We start from the raw sequence: 20,255 nt of genomic DNA on the forward strand, positions 1-20,255 counted from the left end.
AAACTAAAGGTAATTAACAGAGACGCCCGCCCTAAGCTATCAGTTACATACATTAGGTTACCTGTACTAGAGGTAGTTAAACAACCGTTAGAACGTCGGTGTCGCAGCTACATATACATACACTTACCTTGCTGACGCACTGCACTAGTAGAGACCCTGCTCAAGATCACGGAGATGCGCTACGGGAGAAGCCTACAAAACTAATAAGCTTAACGAAATCTTAATTTTTAATTTTTAATTTATTTTTATTTTTATGTTTATTTTTGCCACAAAGATACTTCCAACAAGGCGCTGACCGCTTTATTACCCGAAAAAGAATTCAACAAGAACCAGGGTTTTATATCACTACCAATCCAGAAGCAGGCAAGGCTTCGTCCCTTCTTACCTGTTATTGCTACTGACACACGCGCCTTCAACGGTTGTGGAGTCAAATTAGTGTTCCGTGATGCCGCCTATCTAGCAGCAGTAGTAGCTTGAAAATGCCTTGAAACTAAAAAAGACCTTAAGAGCTTTAACTAGTTATTCCTAGAGTTGGTGTACCTAGTATTTTATTAGGAGTGACGAAGCCCTTGAAACTTTTTGCGGCCATGGTGCGGGATCAGGGGAGAATCTCACTGCCGTAACCGTACGTAGCAGAAATGTACCCAGCAGTTAGAGACTCGAAGCAACCAAACCATGTGGTTTGGTAGTTGCTGTATGTACGTTAGAGGTATGTAGGTAAGTATTGGACATAACGCACATACGGTAACTTGAGGTAACATGCCCCCCAGAACCCCCTTACGCTGCGGCGAAATGCTACTCTACCTACCATCTAACATAGGTACCTAGGTAGTTTGTAGCGTATGCTTTGTATGGCCGCTGGTAGAAAAAAAAAAGAGACGAAGGGGGAAAAATATCTGGTAACATTTCCCCTGACTGATTGTTACCAACCTGGTCCCTGTCGAAGTTCTGCTAGGCCAAGACCTAACCCCTAGTCCGTTCGTGGAGGGACGACCAGGTTGGCTTAGCTTCTCAACCTTAGGTTAGGTATTGTACCTCCCTCATAGTATTTTACCTAGGGCCGCCAGGGCCAACGTAAATACAAATCTACGCAGTATCTGGCGCGATCTGCCGGCTTCATTTTGGCTAACACGACCCCTTCAGGCCATGTGTTAAAGTCTCCCATGTTGATACGTAAATGATACATATCATTATTGTTAGATTAGGAAAATGAACCTACAAGGGTGACGACAGGAACCTGGTCTTTGTGGAGGCGAACATTTGATAAATGGCTTATTTGACATGCCCAAAGCTCCATCGCTCATTGCATCCGCGCACTCTTATTCCTGCTTCTCTCCTAATATCGATGACATCGATGACAATAACCAAATAAAATCGCTTTTCACTTTGTGCGCCGTCATCGCAGCGTGGTAGGTAATAAGAAGCTTAAACGAAGAGGGCGCGGCTGCTTAACTCGTCACATTGGAGCTCGATATCACCTGCATCGCTTCGCGTGAAATAGCAGAAGCGGCCGTTTCTATTTTGGAACATACCTATATGTACCTAATGTACAAACCACCACACCCGCTCTGCGCTCTGTACTATGTTAATATGAAAAAAAAAAGACGAGCTGTCAAATGATATGTGATCGCGAAAGCGCGGCCGCAAGCGAGGAAAGCCATTCGACAAGGGCGCAGACCATTGCACAATATCTACGTACATGGCTTGAGTAAAGTAAGCCGACAAGACGGGGCACTACTTTGGCTCATGACTTCTCTGCATGTATTTATTCTTTAGTACCGGCACAAATAACGGTTTCTTCGGATAACTATCGCATCCTCTGATCAGCTAGTGTTTTTTTTTTTCTTATGTTACCTTGTTTACGCCAATCAGGGATTCGGCTCGTTACTCGAGAGGATTCCCGTAGAGAGTGGTAGTGTACTTTGTATAATTTTGTATAATAAGGAATGCGGCTGTTACGCCGATTCCCGTCGTGGGATGCTTCAGCGAAAGCCGTGTCGTTGCTTGGGGGCGTCTCTTGTCAAAATGTACTCCAGTCCTATCGAATGCTGTGATACCCTCCAAGAGCTCCAAAAACTTACATGGTCTCCGAAGTGGCGTGCCGAGTCTGTCCCAGCTGTGGATCGCTTTTCTAGGCATGCTGATCCAAATCGGGAATGTGCTGGATGCTACGTATGTAGTGTATGGGCGTGATCTGTGCTATGGCTCTCTATGGCATTGTTATCCTCCGCATTTCTTAGGCTACCTACCTAGTCAAGGCCTGCCAGGCTTGTCAGGGACCTGCTCAACTCGTCCTCGTCCTGCCAATTATTGATCGTAGACTGATTACATGTGTCAAGGGCTGATCGTAGATTCTGGGCAGGTATTCACTCGCCTTGCAGCCACTCATCGTCCTCGTGGATGGCTAGTCTTTATCCAGTTGACTTATAAGAGAGTTAACGGCCATACTAATGCATTCTGTTATCTGCACTCGGCCCACACACCTCACCCTTCTTCCCATGACAATTCGACAATTCGACAATTCGACCGCGCTTCATCTCGGGTCTTTCTCGCTGTAAAGCCGTCGAGATAATTAAATATGCAAGCGAACTGCCTCGATATTGGTATCGTCTCTTTGTCTATTGCCTCTCCATCGCCAGTTGCGGTTCGTGGGCCGAGACCTATCCGCATCATTCCCTATATCAGTCCGTCTACTATTAACAAGGCGGCGAGCTCGTTAGTAGCAGCAGCCTCCTCCTGGGGCATTGGCAAGGCAAGGTAATCTCGACATAGGTAACGAATACATGACATACAAGGGTCCAATAAACTTATGTGCGCTTTTTGCGAAGCGAGCTTACTGGATCCCCGCTATACCCACCCTTGTCGCCAGGCAAGAGAGCAATCTCGTGAACCGATATTTTTTTTACTGTACCGTAATGTCTGCGCACCCACCACACCCCCCCATGCTCTCGCGCTTTTCCCTTCTGGCTCTTCATCGGCGGATATGTCCAACGGTCTTTCTAGAAATTAGCGGGCCCTCCTCTACGTACCCAGCTAAAGCCGTCGGAGGATTTCCTAACTGATCAGTACCTCCCCTGTTGGGGGCCAGGGCAAGCATTGGGCAGACGGGGCTGCGTGGAGGGGCTTTATTTTACAAGGAGCATCTTGAATGGCTCTTGCTAGCCTCTTGTCGATAGGCCCCCGTGCCTCCATATGATCCATGCTCTTTCTACATCTTTACCTGCCTACTCCGTACCCCCTCCATCTGCATTCACGTAACGGACATCCTCTACAGAGGACCTTGCCATCATCTACTTCCGCGAAGGCTAGGCCCGTTTGCCGGTGGATTTAGTTAGAGGACGGTAGAGGATCAAGGAACTCTTAGCCCCTGCCAAAGTCGGCAGACAATTGAAAGTAATTATGGGGCAGACCGTCGTTGAAAGTCTTGACCACCACTGTACAATCTAGCCTGCCTGCCTGCGCTTACATTTATTACATGTCTTCAGCTCTGTACTAAAGTTCTGACTGTGTCTCTGCAGCCGCGAGGTTAAGGAGGCTTTCCTAGGTTGTTAGTTCCACCAAGTCCTGTCAAGTAAAGGCGAGGACCACTGTAACAGGTACCTGTTTTCTCTGTTCCTTGATAGCTTCCAACCGTTGGGTCGTTCCAAGGCCCTGAAGGAACAAGCTCTCGTAGATATTGTCCAGGGCCTATCAATCAAGTACCGGCTAGAACTGAGAGAGCCCTGTACCTTCCCCCAGCCAGATCGCCATTAGCTCCGTTCTCCTTCCCAGTCGGGCTGCATGCACTGTACTCTAAACCCATGTAAGTCGTAGGTACTAAAGGTTTCTGTACCAGACCCCAAGTCGCTTCTTGCTCTCTCATTGACTGGGTTGGACCACCTCCGCTTGGCTAAGGACCCGTAAACCGTTAAGCATGCCCCCCAGGGTAATGAACAATACCGTCCTCTGTACAAAACAGTTCCCTCAGAGGCAACATCTATTCTACTGTATCTTGTTCCATCCCATACAAGTACACTTCGGCCTGCAACCTTACCTTCTTTCAACGTTCACTTTATTCTGACTTCACTTATCTGTGCAAGGAAAGTCAGCCACTTCCCATCAAGGTGTTGTCTTTCAACAAGAACTTGGACTTGGCAAGATAACTAGTTCGAACTTCAGTGAGCCATTATTGCTGCGAGGCTGATGTTCTGAATAAAACGCCTGCTTGTCTAGAGGAGGAATAAAATTTAAAAGAAAGAACAAGTATAAATTTGTTAGCCGGTGGCGCAAGACGATAGGCCTTGGAAGCGCGACTGGGACACAGGCTCCCATGTCAGCCACAACGACTTTGACGGCGACCATGGCAGAGTTGAAGCCGGAGCCAGCGCATAGTAGTCTTTGGTCGAACTATGGCGGTCCGGTGTCTCTATCAGCTCGATTCCCTAATACCATGGAGTCGAACCTTGCGCACCCATCGACGACATCTTCGCAGCATCCGGGTCGGCCACGAAGCAGCCACCCAACTATCGACCACCCATACCCGTACCCAAGATACTCGCAGGAGGAGTCAGACGCATTTGACAGATACCCACAGCCGTCTCTAACGCAGCATCACAGCTTCCCTAACCTGAAGCGACCTCACCAGCCTGGTGAGCACCCGCCATACCAAGAGATTGTGCAGGACCTCAGAGACGACGGGTCCAAGCTCACAGTAAATCACGATCATAAACTGCTTTCTTTCCGGAGAGTCCAGGATAAACACACCATTGTCGACCAACATGGAAGAATGCAGCAGCTAGAGCTTACCGCGCAGCTCCACGGCATGTTCTTTCTCTCGGAAATGCCTTCAAGTACGAGCGACGGCGGGATTTTGCAACCCGAGCTGACGTGCTACCGGAGGAACTTGTTTCAGATCAGCGGTTCACTTATTACTCCGCGAGGCCAGCTCTCCGTAATTCTTCCCGAGACGGGCGAAACCGTCCCCGTGAACAGCACCGAAGTGACTATCTCTGCCATCGAGTCCGTCGATGGTCACCCTGTGAGGCTTATTGTCATTCCCTGGAAAACGCCACCACCAAATTCTCCGTAACTCCCCCAGACTCCAGACCAGGAACCACCATCATTACCACTGATCCCGTTCCCGGATGATGGACAGGAAGCAGAGGGGGAATATGCTGTATACCCTATCGGGTGGCGGCGATTACAATTTAGAATGTAGGTTATTTAACTTAGGGATCTTGGGCATCCCGCTTCAAGGCTGGCCCTTGGTATAAGAAGCTGACACGGATTCCATAGAGCGACGGCGAACAACGGAAGGCGAAAAGAACTTCAGCAGCATTTTGTGCTCCACCTGAAGGTGGTGGGAACTTTAGCAAACGGGTCCAAGGTAGTCCTAACAGAGTCTACAACGGCACCGATCGTAGTCCGAGGAAGAAGTCCGCGTAATTTTCAGGCTCGGAAGGAGATACCTCTCCTAGGATCCAGTGCCGGATCGCGTGGGCAAGCATTGGTTGAGACGGGACTGGGTATCGTTGCAGGCCCCCTAACTGTGAAGCCCCAAGACCCGAAACTGCGTGGCTTAAATTTGGAATTGCCGCGAACGGCGTTTACTTTCAACGCATCAAAACTCCCTGGGAGCCCGATGACAATGAGATCCAAGTAAGCCTTTCCCCCCTCATTCCAGAAGATTCATGCCCTACTTTGGAAGTTGGAAGTTATGATAGACCAAGCGTAAATAGGAACGAGCCAATGGGGCCCTTTTCGTTAGTTTTCCCTTGAGAGATTAGAGCTGACGAGAAATTCTAGTTCATACCCCAGTTGGAATCCTCCTAGTCAGTTGCCCATGTCCGGAATGCCGGCTTCAGCTACTGCCAGCTACCCGCCAGCGAGTATACCTGCCGATTCGTATCAGAAAATACCGCTCTCAGGGACGTCGAACTTCACACAGGAGCCACAAGAGATTCCCATGCAGACATCCATGCCATCGATGCAACTTTCGTTGGCCGCAACGGAGCAGCAACCTCCTTCAATTCGAACACAGTACGCATACGTACAGGGGACCTCGGCTCCACCTCAACTCTCAGTAACAACGACGTCAATGGGAAGCAGCTCAGATCACGGCAATCTTAGCGTACCACGATACGTCGACTCGAATCCGAGGCCAACTAAGAGCCCGCGCCATGCCAGCCACCAGTCCGTACCTAGCAGCAGCTCCATAAGCAATAGCAATGATACGTCTGAGTACCGGTACGGGCCTTCAGGGTACGTACCCGTGAACAGCAGCTCTAGCGAGCTGAACTCGGCGTCCACATACAACGCTGACAGCGTGAGCAGTGCTGGACCGACTGGGCCTGCCTCCAGTGCCCCTTCGTCGGCTGGCGGTCACTCTCACCATCAACAAAGTCAATCGCAACAGCCGCCCCCTCGCGATTATTATCCACCCACCACGTCGTGGACGACAACTGCAGGCGAGCCTAGCAGTACCACCATCCACTCATACCACAATAGTACCGCGACGGGTAACGAGAGCAGTAGACCATACGCGTTTCCGAGCAAAAGCGACCACCCACCGGCGCCTGGGAGCTATGCCTCAACTTTAAACCATTACTCGTGGAGCCCAACATGAGGTTGGTGCTCATATAATAAAATGAAGAAAACGATCAGTGTTTACTGAGCGTAATTTTCATTTCTCAATTGCGAGTCGGTGTTTCGATCGCACTTGTGCGCACAATAAGAGAATGTGCGTGTGCGAATAAGAGGAGAAGGAGTCGGCTGCTCTCATCGCCATAAAAAATGCGGCTTGTATTGCATGTCGCCTGTATAGTATTTTAATCAAAGCTTGATTTTGTTTCTTACTCGAAACCTGTGGTGGAAGAAAAAAAAAAGGCCAAAAGCTATTTTCGAAATTCCGCAACCCTCACGGAGGACTTGTATAGGGCTATTGGGAAGGTACCTAGTTTTCGGGGGGACGGAGTAAAGAGGGGAAGGTGGAATTCAGGATTCCCGTATATTTATGCTGGGAAGGGGAACCGTTATTGCGGTGGTCGTGTATCTGGTGGTTTCCTCTCATATCGATGCTCATTCGTGTCTTTCGCTAATAGCGAGCGCGACCCTCTCGGCCATCTTCTTTGGATGCATAAGCATATACGGAAATGCTTACAGAGATGGGTCGGCATTGAAATATCCGGAGTTGGTTTCCTGTTTCTCGTATTGCTGTTCTTGAGTTGGAAGTCGTCCTTTGTTATTCGATATCCCCCCCTCGTTCGTATCATACGTACCATACCATACAGTATCATCAGCAATACGTTTTATACAATCTGGAACAACCGATCAAGGCGGCCACAATATTAACTCTCCAACAACCAGGATCCATGTGATATGATGATAGGCGGGATTGGTAAAGTGGTGATTCGTTGTCATTTCCGTCTGCGATGCTGTTCTCAGATTTACGTGGGTTGGCTAAGAAGAGTGCCCCAAGCAGCAGAGGCGAGGGTTCTCTCGACGTGGTGGTGATGGTAGCCCAAGCTCCAAAAGTGCCTGAGAAATGTATGGATTTCACTACGTCAAAGAATTGTTTTTTGAAAGGCGTCCAAGATGAACTCTGGGATGACCAACAACTGTACTTTAGTAAAAGTGCGAAACTCACAATCTATATAGCGTTGGCTGGTTTGTGGGACCTGGTTTTCAGCTTTCAGCCGCTAGATCTTGTATTGTATCATACTAACGCGCGCGGCGTTTGTCCGTCTAAGCCAATCCTTTTCATTTGCTCCTCGTGTTTAAGCCCTGTTGCCTCGATTTTAGTGCGAACTATTTCTTCATTTTCATTTTAGGTGGTGACCAATTTTTCATGGATACCTATACGGTGTAAGTGTGGAAGAAGTAAGCTGAGGTGGGACTCTATAGAGTAGAGTAGCTAACCTTGGAGGCTTCCAGTGCCAAATCATTATCAAGACTGTGTTGGCGGCTTATAAGTGAAGTTATGATTTGTTGGTCTACTGCAGGAGTAAATGATGTGATAGGAGGGAGTTATGTAGATGTAAAAGAAAGAATGAAACAGACCAGCAGCCTAGAAGGTTAATAAGTTATTGCCTTTTAGATAATGTAGAGGTAGCTAGCTACCTAGACCTGTAGCTCATTCCTGCCCGTTTGTGTCACGCTTGTACCATGTACGAATGTTTTACCTTTCTTTTTATTTCAACTGGAAATTACCCCGTCTTGTGTACTTTCCTTCTCATGTAAAATACCTGTCTATTGCAGGTACTCTCTACTAAGTAGACGGGTGTAGTATCCCTAGCATGTAATTCAAGGTGACACGAAACTTTGACATACGGCCGTTACAGGTAGCTTGGAGTTTATTTTATGTACGAATTGGCTGAAGTGGTAATACCTACCTAGGTACCTGGGTACCTCAGCCAAGATTAGTACCGTCCCAGATTGTCGGGACGAGAGTTGGACCTATCCGCTGAATCCGCTGCAGATAGTGGCTGAACAAAACAGCCCCCATCAGTATGTACATAAGTACACGTTATCTGTAGTAACACCACCCGCTTAAACGCTCTAGTAAATTTTAGGTATATAGGTGGCCCAAGCTTTGCGGCAATACTTTTTCAATTCTTCAAGCTACCCGGGCTACCTACTTAACCTAACCTGTATTATCGGACTTTTGGGAATCCACGCAGCATCAATCCATAGCAAACCACAGACTATCAACCGTGACTGTTTTAATATCGCCGATTATCCCAATACTTTATACCTAGGACTATAAAATACATTACTAGCACTATGTTCGAGGTCCCTGATGCAAAAAGGTATAAGATTCTCTTGTCCATTACTTTCTTTCGGAAGCTAACAGTGAATGTAAAAGAATTCGGCGGGAGGAATTATATGATTCCACCTCAGATGAGGAACCATCACACGATGAACAATGGGATTTAACATTACGCGAGAAACTGAATGCGCAGTTCTCTGGATTACTGGATCTTAGCTCTGTGACAGATGGAGCTGCCGAAGCACAACAGCTCCCAGGATCTCAAGCAGATGATGCGGATGATGCGGATGATGCGAATGAAAATCCTAAAGACGAAGAGAATTCCGAGAAGCCTCAAGAAGAGGCCTTCACATTCAGGTTATTTCGGGATGAGGAACCTTCTCGGAAAGTAATACTTGAACCTCAAAATGCGAGTATGGAAAAGGACGGCAACGGCGCCTTTGTAGTTGCTAAACGGCCAATCTCATATTATTCATCTGGGGAACCATCGCCTGAAGCTACGAGCAGATTTAGGGCAGCCGCTGTCAGTGCCGATTACCTCTTCCAAGATTCAAGAGTGAGGCGATGGGGGCTTGAGAAGCCATGGAAAGTGACAACTATCACCATCACTACAAATAAGAAGATAGCTACCCCGAGTGGTTCTGCTAGTGGAAATACAACTGCAGGCATAGAGAAGAAGAAAAAGAGGCCGGGAAAGAAGCGAAGAATAATTCTAAGAACGCGGGAAAAGGTAAAGAAGGAACGGGAGGAAGCTGCAAAACGACAACTAATAGAGAAGGAAGAGCATTTGAAAGACAAGAAGAAAAGGCTTAATAAACTGAAAAAGCTGAAGCGGAGAGCTAAGGAAAAGGAAAAGAAACAAGGTATGAAAGTCGACGCGGCTTCTGAGCATAATAGTAGGGATAGCTCAGACAGGGAGGAATGATCATGCTGCTATTGAGTATAAAGAGGTATCTGATGATGGCAAACCGAAGAATGTTGATAGGATACCTAATACAAGAATAAACTAGAAACTGTTATTATTAAGGTCTCTACTCGAAGAGGCTGTTACTTAAGACAGTCAGTCTCCTATGGAACTGCACTTTACCAGGTACCTAACGGGAGGTACCTCTTTAGGTCTTAGGTAGCCCGTACAGGTATGTTACATGTAGGAGGTACCTAAGGTACCTATTATGAGCTCGCGCCACAATATAATATAATTCGAAGCCACATCTCAGAAAAATCCAACACTAATAAATTTAATTTCACTTAAGCTTTATGTAGATCACCTGCAATGCAGAGGAGGTACGTACCTCTATCAACCTACCCACTTCATCTTGTTTGCGTTCCGTTTTCTAAGCAAGCTTGCAAGTCAACATTCTAACCATTCAACATTCTATCGTCTTAATAATAGGTTACTTCTTTCTGTATATCTTTGGCAGCTTCTCAAGACTTCTCACCTTAGCTATGTGTATTGACACTGTCAGTTCTCCGGTTATGTACCCTTGAAGGACAGCCGCGTTCTCACCCCCGCAACCCGCCTCTGGATAGAATGAATTCGTTGTGGTCGTCGAAAGCCGCCGATGATGGTGTTGATGCACCAAAGGCATCGGTAGACGTAGCAGATACGGGCGTTGCTGATGTTGGGCCTGAGATAACGAGCTCAACACCTAGCCGACAACAACCTGTGCGACCACCGTTACAGCGAAACCAGATCCAGGCTACTCCTCCTGTACAGCCGACAAGCAATCAGCCGCCTGACTCTATCTCGTTGGCCCAGCTACGACGCATAGTGTCCGAATTTCCTCGTTCTGAAGCTGCCGCGTACGATTTCGAATATTCCGATACAGGACCTCACGAGGAAGAGATAGACGAGTGGTTTGTCTACCAACCTTGGCAATGGATTCGGTTGAACGCTGCCCAACGAGCTTTTGAGTGGCAGTGGGAGCATGACATAGCGCCCAGGAAGGATGAAATTACTTGGGATGAGGCAGATGACGAGGCCAGAACAAACTTTATCCTACAGGCGCTAGACGGAGTCCGAGCTAGTGATGCTGCTATGCGTGGTGCTGCGATAGGAAAACTCGCCTATCTCGTCCTGGGCCGATGGACAGATACTGCTGGCTCGTCCCAGGGTGAAAAGACAAATCCGCGGAGCGTTGCAACACCAGGCCAGCTTGCCGCCATGAAGTCTGGTGTCAAGTTGATCGCAGAGTGGAACGGTATTCCTATTATATGGGCAGCTTTACGCAGCGCATTTGAGACACTATGGTATTTTTCATGTACCTCTTCTTGTGTGTGCGCTCATGCTGATATTCGCGCAGGCTAGATGAACCCCAGAGGCCGCAAGGTAGTAGTTTATCGGAGGCACAGGATGAACTTATGAACTTAATGACTATTATGTACATGTGTATACAGGAAACTCTTAACGACCAGGATGGAATGGTAACGGTTTACGAAAAATTACGTGAGTGTTACATGGCCCAAATACTTGAGGATATTGGGCTAAATGTCTCAGTTGAATTAGAACCTCGTTTGACAATATTCATGCTCACGGCTTCAGCCAAGTTACGATGGCAAGAATTAAATGTTGTACCGGCTCCTCAGGTACGATACTTCTAGATATAATCATGGTGCCCTGCTAATGGAACAGACGCTTTTGTTGTTATGGAAGTCGATCCTTTTAGAGTTCGGTGGGACTCCTGAGATCGAAGAAACGAAAAGGGCCCTTAGAGAAACGGCCACGGACGACAAGGAGAAGAACTTGATTACCGCCACACCCCTCGACTATCACGTATTTCGGCAAGAAATCACTTCGAAATATCCCGCCTATGTACCTCCTCAGCCAGTATTACCCCTCGAAGCAGACAACACCTCCCTCTTACCTCCGCTGCCAAATCATCCCACCAGGAATAATGGATCCAATGGTATACTCCCTGCTCCTCCCGGGACGCAGAGTGGAGGCGCGTCTATCCTTCACCAGCCTGTCCATATTGCGACGCCCGCACCGTCTCCTCCCCCGTCTCCGGCCGCTGGAGGTAAAGGAGGCAAGAAACAAAATTACCAAACCAACCAGAACTTTCCATTCATGTACCCCCCGTTAGATGCTACCAGTAACAGTGCAGGAGGCAAGGGTGCTGCTGGCCTGCAGGACTTCCTTGTTGGTCGTAAATGGGAAGGCAGTGATGTACCTGCATCGATTCTCGAGGCTGGCGAGCTATTCTCGAAACGCGTGCGTATGACCCGGGCGACGCGGCAATTATGGGAGGAACGGGAGAAGTTTCAAAAATATGAGAGGGGATGGGATCCCTCGGATGATGATATAGAAGACCTCGACTTAGAGGGTCTCAGTCTTGACAATGATGTCGATGATGATAAGCTCCTTGAAGCCATAGAAAAGAGAGAAAAGAAGGCGCGAGGTGCTGAGATAGACTATGGGCCGAACCCAAATGTTGATTCAAAGGTCAAGCGACGACTAGAAGCTATCGAAGCATTCTACGTAAGTGATGGTACATTCATTTCTACTAGCGAGTTTGGCTGACATTTGACAGGCTGCTGCTTTACCTCAACTACAATCCTTGGTTATAGTTCTGATGAAGAGCATATTATACAGTGTCACTGCTTGTATTGCTCTTCCTGCTAATAACCAGCAACAGCCAGGAATGCCGGGGGGTAATCAGCTCCGCGTTAATGGCGCTCCCGGCACAAATCGATCGCAGAACAGTTTTATGGAAGCTAACAGCTCGACAAACCAAGACGGTTCCGAGAATTCCTTGGAGGATTTGGATGCTACTAGATCTAGGGAGATCGAATCGAAAGCCGCCACGGGTATAATCCTCCTACTGATGAAATGGCTCAAGATCTCGCGTAAGTAATACGCATATCCGTTCTAGGCTTGATTAACTAACTGCCCACCTAGACGTTTTGAAGTTTGAATATTTAGCTCAGCTATTGTTGGATTCTAATTATCTTCCTTTGGTTCTTAAGCTGTTTGCACATCAAGATATACAACAGGTGGTTGACAGCAAAACAGACCGGCTAGATCAAAGGTAAGACTTTGGCGACTACTGCATGATTTGACTCATCTCACAATTCTTAGTTTTTTTCAGTTCTGCAACGATCGTGCCCACTATCCAGACAAAGTGCCACAGGAGTCGACAGAGATGGACGGGCCAGAGGAGGAAAGCGAAGACGATGCGGCACCTCCACCCATCAAAATGCGACGATCGCCGCATGAACAGGTAGCCGAGAGTAACGAGCTTGCAAACAAGATAGAAGAACAGCTCCCCACTCGTCCTGAAGTGGACGAATTAGGCTATCCCGTAAACCCCCTGCCCAAGGAGCCTATCACCGATTTTTCACGCCGAAATTTCTTCACCCTCATCAATTACGTGCGAATCATGCAGAAGATCTGCAAAAATAAAGCGCACCGTAACTTACTGCTCGTACAGTACAAATCATCAAACATCATCAGGAAATCGCTCAAAGTACCGCAGAACGAGCTGCGACTGTATACGCTCAAGCTATTCAAGAATCAGGTACCGTACTGCGGTCGCAAATGGCGGCAAGGCAATATGCGCGTTATCACTGCGATCTATCTGCATTGCCGACCAGAACTTCGCGACGAGTGGCTGGCTGGTAGCGATGTGGATGCCGAAGTAGAAGAAGCCTTGCCTCTCGAGCAAGCCCTCCGGAGCTTAACGCACTGGTTCAACGTCCGGAGGTATCCGGATCAGATGGCCGCTGATATCAGAGAAGCGCTACGAAACGAGCAAGACTTCTTCAAGCGTGAGCTCGAGAAGTTGGACGTGTGGGCCGATGTCGGGCAAATAGAAAATATGAACGCCGAATGGGATCACGCTGGACACGGTCCTGCATATGGTTGAGCTTGCCGAAGTATTCGGTACGAGACCTTTGCCGCCTACATAGTATACCAAGTATATTTGATGTACAATGCATTTCATGTAGATGCGACCAGGGTTCCCTCATGGATAGGTATTGGACACTTAGCTGGATATTCTAGTGTCATGAGTAGCTTCTTTTTAAGGACGTAGTTACTAGGTAAATATCAGCTATCGTGCTGTACGGGATGGATTCGGGGCCGATGTGGATTATGTCGGTTCTGCGGAGCCGTACATAAATCTGCATTTTGTACAATACTGAAGCGGAATTTGCAGGTCCCCTAGCATGCGCATGTACCGAAATGGCATGTCGAAGGAACTATTTCGCGAAATGAGAAAATAACCCACATGAAGCCTCCCTCGCTAAACTGACCTTGAGATTTGCTCTATTTGATGATGGTACATTATACGGGTTATGTGCCTACCTCAGTTTGCCTAGCCAACTGCTGTCTAATGCTGGGTAATAGTTGGATGCGATATAAAAGTGTAAGCGAATTTGAATGGGTAAGGGTTAATCTACCTATCGTGATCTTTCGGGGCTGTCTGGTTAAGTCCTATAGCGGAGGTACCCACCTAGCTAACATGTCCAATGGATGTCGATGTCGCGATGCGGAGTGTCTGTTGGTGCCAGCTACATAGTATATCAATATTATTATCCCGACAAAGACCCCGATCCTTTCGGTATAAGTGCTAGATACATACGATGTAAGATAGGCGCCGCAAGCTTCTACTGACCCCCACGACGCATCACTTATATGTGTCTCCCTTGTATGTTTATACATAATATGTACCGATGCATAGGAGGTACAATACATACCTCCTAGATATAGGACCCCAGGCCGAACGTCTAACCTGGTTCAAAGCAGCAACGGATTGGATTGAAAATGTATGCTGGATCCTAACCTTGTCACAAAGCAAGCCCCATTGCCAGCGGGGGAATTAGGGAATCAAACAGCGACTAACCACCTTTTCCATGTATTGTACCTCCTACATAGGTGCCTACCTAGTTAGCCGTTGGCCCGTCATAGGTACATAGTAAAAAAGCCGCCCGTCCATCATCCTCGCCATCTCCGCCAAGGAAAGTTCGAACTATTGACCGGGGAAAGACGTGCCTACATAGAGCAGCATGTAAGTCGCATATGCAAGACGTGCCCCGCTAAGCTGCGGGTTTTCTGTGTAATACGTCAGTTTGTTTTCTGTCTTGTCCGTCTTTGGGGACCTTGCTCTAACATATCACATCATCACATTGCATCCCGCGTAAATCGCCGACAGGGACCGTTGTTCTATACCCGTACGTACAAGACATACATTAGGTTAGGTTAGGTTAGGTTAGGTACCTACATACCTCGTACACACTACTACATGCATACATACACGTACATCTAAATCGATGTAGGCGCTAGAAGAGCGGGGGGGAAATAAATAAAGTCGAAAAGAAGGCATCAGGGGAACAAGAGAGGAGAGACGATCAGACAGTCACGATAGGTTAGATACCTCTCTAGAGATGGTAGCAGATGCGGACGGCAAGACTTCCCCGGTCTTGTCCCTGGTCGCCGGCGGCATTGCGGGGGGTGTCGAATCAGCTTGCACGTGTGTTTCTTCCCTTTTCCCCCCCCCTTCCTCCCTTTGCTTCCCCCCTTTTTTCATCGTCTATCCCTGTGCAGCTATCTACCTAACCTACCTATACGCATATACATATCATATCACCTCATGCTATACTTGCCTACCTATACCTATACCTATGTACAGTGTACACTTATAGTAAATCGAGACTTAACAAATTAAGTAATTTGGCATGTGAATGGGTGAAAAAAAAAAAAAAGAGGCCTAACGTCTTCACAGATACCCCTTCGAGTTCGCAAAGACGCGCGTGCAGCTCTACGGCCATGAGGGCATCAGGAACCCGTTCATGGTCGTCGCTAAGGTAGCTCGGGAGGAGGGCCTGCGCGCGCTGTATAAAGGGTGCTCGACTATGATAGTGGTATGTACCTCTCTCCTACCTTAGGTACCTAGATCTATCTACCCAGTGCTGGTGCCTGTCTACATGCTCGCATTTATCTACCCCTTTTGGAGTATTCCTTTTTTATTTTCTATTTTTTTCTTGTTGCTTGGGTCTTGACTACCGCCCTCTTACCGGACAGGAAGGGAGATAGCTATGGCAGCACTGAAACCCTCTCAATCTTTCAGGGGCTGAAGACGAGTGGGTTCTGATAGAAGTTGCATAGTCGGGAGCCGTTTCAACGACTTCGTATTCCTATTCGATCAGGCGATTTGGACAGGAGAACTAGAACATCTACAAACATACCTACCTCCTATCCACCTACCTAATACATTACCTGGTACCAATGGGATTGCCTCTTTTCTGGCCCCCCTTTATGCTAAGTGGCAGGGGGCGTAATTGACTTATGCCGCGGACTCACGATTTCGAAAGCATGCGTTTTTACTCGATCTCGGTCTCGGAGAGATGGATTCTCACATGCTCGGACCTTGCATGAATATAAGACATACATACATCTTACCAGGCGGAGCAACGTCTCCGAACCACCAATACTTCGCCCTTTCCCATCTATCACACACATACATACATACCTCACACATACGTCTAGGTACACCCATCTGTTAAGCTAGCACCTACTTACTCACCATGTCTCCACCCCCTAGGGTTCCATCGGCAAAGACGCAGTGCGCTTCGTCGCCTTCGACAGCATCCGGTCGCTATTCTCGGACCCGACCACACACCGGACCACGACGGCGCAATCCATCGCGTCGGGCATGCTCACGGGGGTCGTCGCCTCGACGGCGATCGTCACGCCGTCGGAGCGCATCAAGACCGCGCTGATAGACGACGCCCGGACGTCGCGGCGCTTCCGGTCGCCGGCGCACTGCGTCGCGTGCCTGTGGCGGGAGCAAGGCGCCCGCCGCGCCCTGTACAGCGGCTACGCGACCACCACCCTCAAGCAGATCGGGACGACGGGCTTCCGGCTGGGCTCGTACGCGGCGCTCAAGGACTGCGAGCGGAGCTACGGGGTGTCGGTCGACGGCCCCGCCGTCAGCTTCGCGAACGGCGCCGTCGCGGGCACGCTGACCACGCTGGCGACGCAGCCGTTCGACACGGTGAAGACGAAGGCGCAGCAGGCGCGCGCTGTGCGCACGCTCGAGTGCGTGCGCGCCATTTACGCGGAGGACGGCCTCAGGGGGTTCTGGCGCGGCACGGTGATGAGGCTCGGAAGGACGGTGATGGCGGGTGGGATATTGTTTACGGCGAACGAGCAGGCGCTGAAGTTGTTGAAGACTGTGTTTGGCGGGTAGTTTCGCGTCCGCTACATGTTACTTAGGCCACCTACTTCATAGTACATAGGTAAATAACTAGAAGGGTATTAGTCAGGAGATACCTTTTATAATGTTACTAGACCGGCCAATCCTTTAACTCAGTACCTAAGTTAAATAGGAGGTAGTCCTCCAAAGTTGAACACTAAAAAGGGGCGAATTTAACAGTCTTGAACGACCTTGTCTTCTCAACCGCGAGGCGAAAGTAGCCCATTATTGATAGAAGGAGGTTCATGTATCATTTCAAAGGGCCAAAAATAATCTGTGTTGAAATTTTCAAAGTCAATTCGGTAGTATTTGCTACTATTCTGCATTGTAATAGAAAGTCTAGCTATAGCAAGGGGTATCAAGACAAGACCCTTTTCTCCAGAAGAATGCGACAGCAGACACTCGTCATGCGAGGCCAAATATTTAAGTATACAGAAAGGCAATTATGAAAACAAAGGCTGTCGCAACACATTTCTAGCAAAGTAATAATAAGATGTCAGAGGAACGCTTGTTTCTCCTCTCTCCTAATGCCTTCTGTGTACCTATACCTTTTTCGATAGGTACTAAATTTCTAACCTTCCACCCACTCGGAGGAAGTTCACACAGGTAAGGAGATGGGTCTCTTATTATAGAGGGAGATTTCTCTGCTTAACTTCTCTCTGTTCCTCTCTTCTCCGTTTTCTTTCCCTCTTCACTCAAGAGTGTTAGAAGGGAGAAGCTGCCAGCCCGGTACCGTCTTAAAAGGCTGGTTACGGATATAGGTGCTAACGTCAGCCTGACGAGCACATTCATTAATATAGTCGTGTACCTGAGGAAGGACGAAGCCTGGCTCGGTAGCATGTCCTTCAAATTCGGGTATCTCGATGATGTTGTACGGTTCACTACGTGCTTTCTCGATCGAGTCGTCCACTAGTAGAGTATCAGCCTGACTCCATCGTTTTCCTTCTGCAAACTCTGGATGGCTAGCCGCAACAGTAGGATCGGCCCACAGAGCACTGAGACGCTTGTAACATATAACGCGGGTGTTATAGTCATCTGGCGACAAGCCGAAGCGTTCGCGGCCCCAGACGGCAACAACCCTGGATAGTTGCTCGGGAGTGAGAAGTTGCGCACACATTCTTTTCACGTTGTTCGATTTCGCTGAAGACCAGATAACGACCTTGAACGTATCAATGCAATAGCGCAAGAAGGTGCGCGCGTGAGGACGCTCGACGAAGGAGGTAGGATTGTGTCGGCTAGGTCGGTATAATAGCGTGCCGTTGAGGTCGATGACTACGAGGATCTTGCGCGCATATGGTAGCTGGAAAGGCGGATATGCAGCAAGGGCTAGATACTCTGGGGAAGGATCTGGGACACCACCTGAAGCAGCAGACGGCTCGGTTTTCTTATCCCGGCCGTTTTTCAACTTCTTCGGTTTCTGAACTTTGTTCGGCTTTGCGTCGTTGCCATTAATGATTGCTGGACTTGGGGAGCGAGGGACTGGAGATCCTATAACAGAAGGTGGTGAATAGGGAGGAGAGTCTACTTCAGGCGGAGGCGGCGTAGAGATGTTTGCGAATAGGCCGGCGTCAGCTGTAGAAGCCTGCGATTGAGGTTGAGATTGCGATAGCGACTGAGCTTCCAACGGTATTTGTTCTCCATCTTGTACAGAGATAGGCTTAGAGGCTTGTTGGATTAAAGACCTCTGAGAGATAAGGGGTGTATACCCCGACCCCGACCCCGACTGATATCCCCATTCTTCCGAACTCATGATGCGAGTTTCTAAATTTCGGAGTAGCGTATGGTGTCTAGGTTGCGAGAACGCCGTCTCTGTCGCAGAGGTTGAAAGGCGCGCCGAGACGACCAGGCTTTTGAAAGACGGCTTCAAGAGCCCGGTAGACACTTTTGCTACACCACGCAGCACATTACCTCGAGAGATGTGCCACATGAAGGAAAGCGGCGTAGCCAAAAAGTTTCTTCACACCAGGATAAAGTGAAGATGTGTGAAATAAGAAAAAAAAAACGGCAGGTTAAGGCAAATGCAATAAAGAAAAGACCCTTGGTTGTCTTTGGTGGGGCAATGGGGCCGATAATGTTTATCGATAGATAAGTTCTTTCTTTATCATCGCCTTATCACCTTATCACTTTAGTACATGCATATAATTTAGGTACCTACATGGAGGTACCAAGTGTTACCATATCGGAATTTCAACAAACCATACACATTAATCATTAATCCAAGTTTTCTACCAAGATGGAACGCACAGCAGCAGCGAAGCGTAAAGCACCACTTTCAACTCTCCAACGACGTGTAAGAGCAAGGAGAGATGAACCGGAAGACATTCCCAGCGAACCCAGCAATCAATTCCAAGGAGAAGAGAGCAGTGAAGATGAGGGTTCCGAAGAACAGAGCGATGAGGATGTGAATAATGCTGAAGTATGCAATCTGAAAATCATTTGAGATTGAATTAAGGGTGAGAATGAGGAACTATGCTAAATAACAATCATATAGTCACAGTTATCATCCGAGGAGGACGAAAGCGAAGACGAAGGCGAAGACGAAGGCGAAGACGAAGACCAAGTAGAAGACCCATCAGCAGCTGTCTCGCAGATCTCGTTCGGCGCTTTAGCCAAAGCACAAGCATCTCTACCCAACATACGGCGGAAGAAAGGCCGCAAAAGCCAAGGAGATGAGGAAGAGGAAGAGGAAGAAAATGGCCAAGATAGTAACAAGCGACACAAAGACTCATCACGATCCGAGTCCAAAGCCAAACCTCTCGTGCCGCACCGCACCAACAAGCACGCACCCACCGAGCAATCCAGCAAGCGGCCGGTGACACGGCGGCGAGAAGTCGTGCTGCTGCACAAGCCCGTGGCGCGGGACCCGCGGTTCTCGGCGGCGGTGCAAGGGCGGCCGGTGGACGAGGAGCGGCTGCGGCGAGCGTACGGGTTCCTCGACGAGTACCGGGACTCGGAGATGGCGCAGCTGCGGGAAGCGGCCAAGAAGACGAAGGACGCGGCCGCCAAGGAGGAGCTCAAGCGCGCGCTAGCGTCGATGGAGGACAAGAAGAAGGCGCAGCAGGCGCGCGAGGCCGAGCGCCGCCTGCTCGAGGAGCACCGCCGGCGCGAGAAGGAGCTCGTCAAGCAGGGCAAGAAGCCCTTCTACCTCAAGCGCAGCGAGCAGAAGAAGCAGCTGCTCGTCGACCGCTTCGCGAGCCTCAAGGGCAAGCAGGTCGACCGCGTCATCGAGAGGCGCAGGAAGAAGTTGGCTTCGAAGGAGAGGAGGGAAATGCCGTTGGCGAGACGCGAGGCGAGAACATGATAAACGTATACCT

At 48.8% G+C, this 20,255-nt stretch overlaps 8 protein-coding genes across 8 annotated transcripts; 7 read left to right on the forward strand and 1 right to left on the reverse strand.

Moving 5' to 3' along the window:
* The first annotated feature begins 2,234 nt into the window (after nucleotides 1–2,234).
* F4812DRAFT_78238 (uncharacterized protein) lies at nucleotides 2,235–2,678 on the forward strand. Its single transcript, XM_047939425.1, has one exon. The coding sequence runs from the start codon at nucleotides 2,330–2,332 to the stop codon at nucleotides 2,570–2,572; it is 243 nt and encodes an 80-aa protein (XP_047788730.1). The 5' UTR covers nucleotides 2,235–2,329; the 3' UTR covers nucleotides 2,573–2,678.
* A 1,661-nt stretch (nucleotides 2,679–4,339) lies between these two features.
* On the forward strand, nucleotides 4,340–6,604 carry F4812DRAFT_451888 (p53-like transcription factor; the record flags this gene model as incomplete). Its single annotated transcript, XM_047936275.1, has 4 exons — nucleotides 4,340–5,029; nucleotides 5,078–5,193; nucleotides 5,275–5,637; nucleotides 5,785–6,604. The coding sequence occupies 4 exons, from the start codon at nucleotides 4,340–4,342 to the stop codon at nucleotides 6,602–6,604; spliced, it is 1,989 nt and encodes a 662-aa protein (XP_047788731.1).
* Nucleotides 6,605–6,857: 253 nt separating this feature from the next.
* Nucleotides 6,858–7,889, forward strand: F4812DRAFT_78373 (uncharacterized protein). The gene is made up of 2 exons (XM_047939426.1): nucleotides 6,858–7,262; nucleotides 7,625–7,889. Exons 1-2 carry the CDS (start codon nucleotides 7,111–7,113, stop codon nucleotides 7,806–7,808), a joined length of 336 nt encoding a protein of 111 aa, XP_047788732.1. The 5' UTR covers nucleotides 6,858–7,110; the 3' UTR covers nucleotides 7,809–7,889.
* Nucleotides 7,890–8,603: 714 nt separating this feature from the next.
* F4812DRAFT_434002 (uncharacterized protein) lies at nucleotides 8,604–9,925 on the forward strand. The gene is made up of 2 exons (XM_047934683.1): nucleotides 8,604–8,786; nucleotides 8,843–9,925. The coding sequence occupies exons 1-2, from the start codon at nucleotides 8,761–8,763 to the stop codon at nucleotides 9,669–9,671; spliced, it is 855 nt and encodes a 284-aa protein (XP_047788733.1). The 5' UTR covers nucleotides 8,604–8,760; the 3' UTR covers nucleotides 9,672–9,925.
* A 79-nt stretch (nucleotides 9,926–10,004) lies between these two features.
* On the forward strand, nucleotides 10,005–14,345 carry F4812DRAFT_434005 (N1221-domain-containing protein). The gene is made up of 8 exons (XM_047934684.1): nucleotides 10,005–10,996; nucleotides 11,050–11,192; nucleotides 11,244–11,332; nucleotides 11,379–12,224; nucleotides 12,277–12,592; nucleotides 12,645–12,774; nucleotides 12,825–13,782; nucleotides 13,975–14,345. Exons 1-7 carry the CDS (start codon nucleotides 10,278–10,280, stop codon nucleotides 13,609–13,611), a joined length of 3,030 nt encoding a protein of 1,009 aa, XP_047788734.1. The 5' UTR covers nucleotides 10,005–10,277; the 3' UTR covers nucleotides 13,612–13,782; nucleotides 13,975–14,345.
* A 785-nt stretch (nucleotides 14,346–15,130) lies between these two features.
* F4812DRAFT_460692 (mitochondrial carrier) lies at nucleotides 15,131–16,935 on the forward strand (the record flags this gene model as incomplete). Its single annotated transcript, XM_047937730.1, has 3 exons — nucleotides 15,131–15,216; nucleotides 15,469–15,607; nucleotides 16,288–16,935. 3 exons carry the CDS (start codon nucleotides 15,131–15,133, stop codon nucleotides 16,933–16,935), a joined length of 873 nt encoding a protein of 290 aa, XP_047788735.1.
* Nucleotides 16,936–17,511: 576 nt separating this feature from the next.
* F4812DRAFT_78507 (HAD-like domain-containing protein) lies at nucleotides 17,512–18,947 on the reverse strand. The gene has a single exon (XM_047939428.1). It carries the CDS (start codon nucleotides 18,866–18,868, stop codon nucleotides 17,633–17,635), a length of 1,236 nt encoding a protein of 411 aa, XP_047788736.1. The 5' UTR covers nucleotides 18,869–18,947; the 3' UTR covers nucleotides 17,512–17,632.
* A 227-nt stretch (nucleotides 18,948–19,174) lies between these two features.
* On the forward strand, nucleotides 19,175–20,242 carry F4812DRAFT_460694 (DUF947-domain-containing protein; the record flags this gene model as incomplete). The annotated part of the gene is made up of 2 exons (XM_047937731.1): nucleotides 19,175–19,357; nucleotides 19,433–20,242. 2 exons carry the CDS (start codon nucleotides 19,175–19,177, stop codon nucleotides 20,240–20,242), a joined length of 993 nt encoding a protein of 330 aa, XP_047788737.1.
* Nucleotides 20,243–20,255: the final 13 nt, after the last annotated feature.

Source organism: Daldinia caldariorum (assembly GCF_022478825.1).
Source record: "Daldinia caldariorum strain CBS 122874 unplaced genomic scaffold F4812scaffold_12, whole genome shotgun sequence".
NCBI classification, from domain to species: domain Eukaryota; kingdom Fungi; phylum Ascomycota; class Sordariomycetes; order Xylariales; family Hypoxylaceae; genus Daldinia; species Daldinia caldariorum.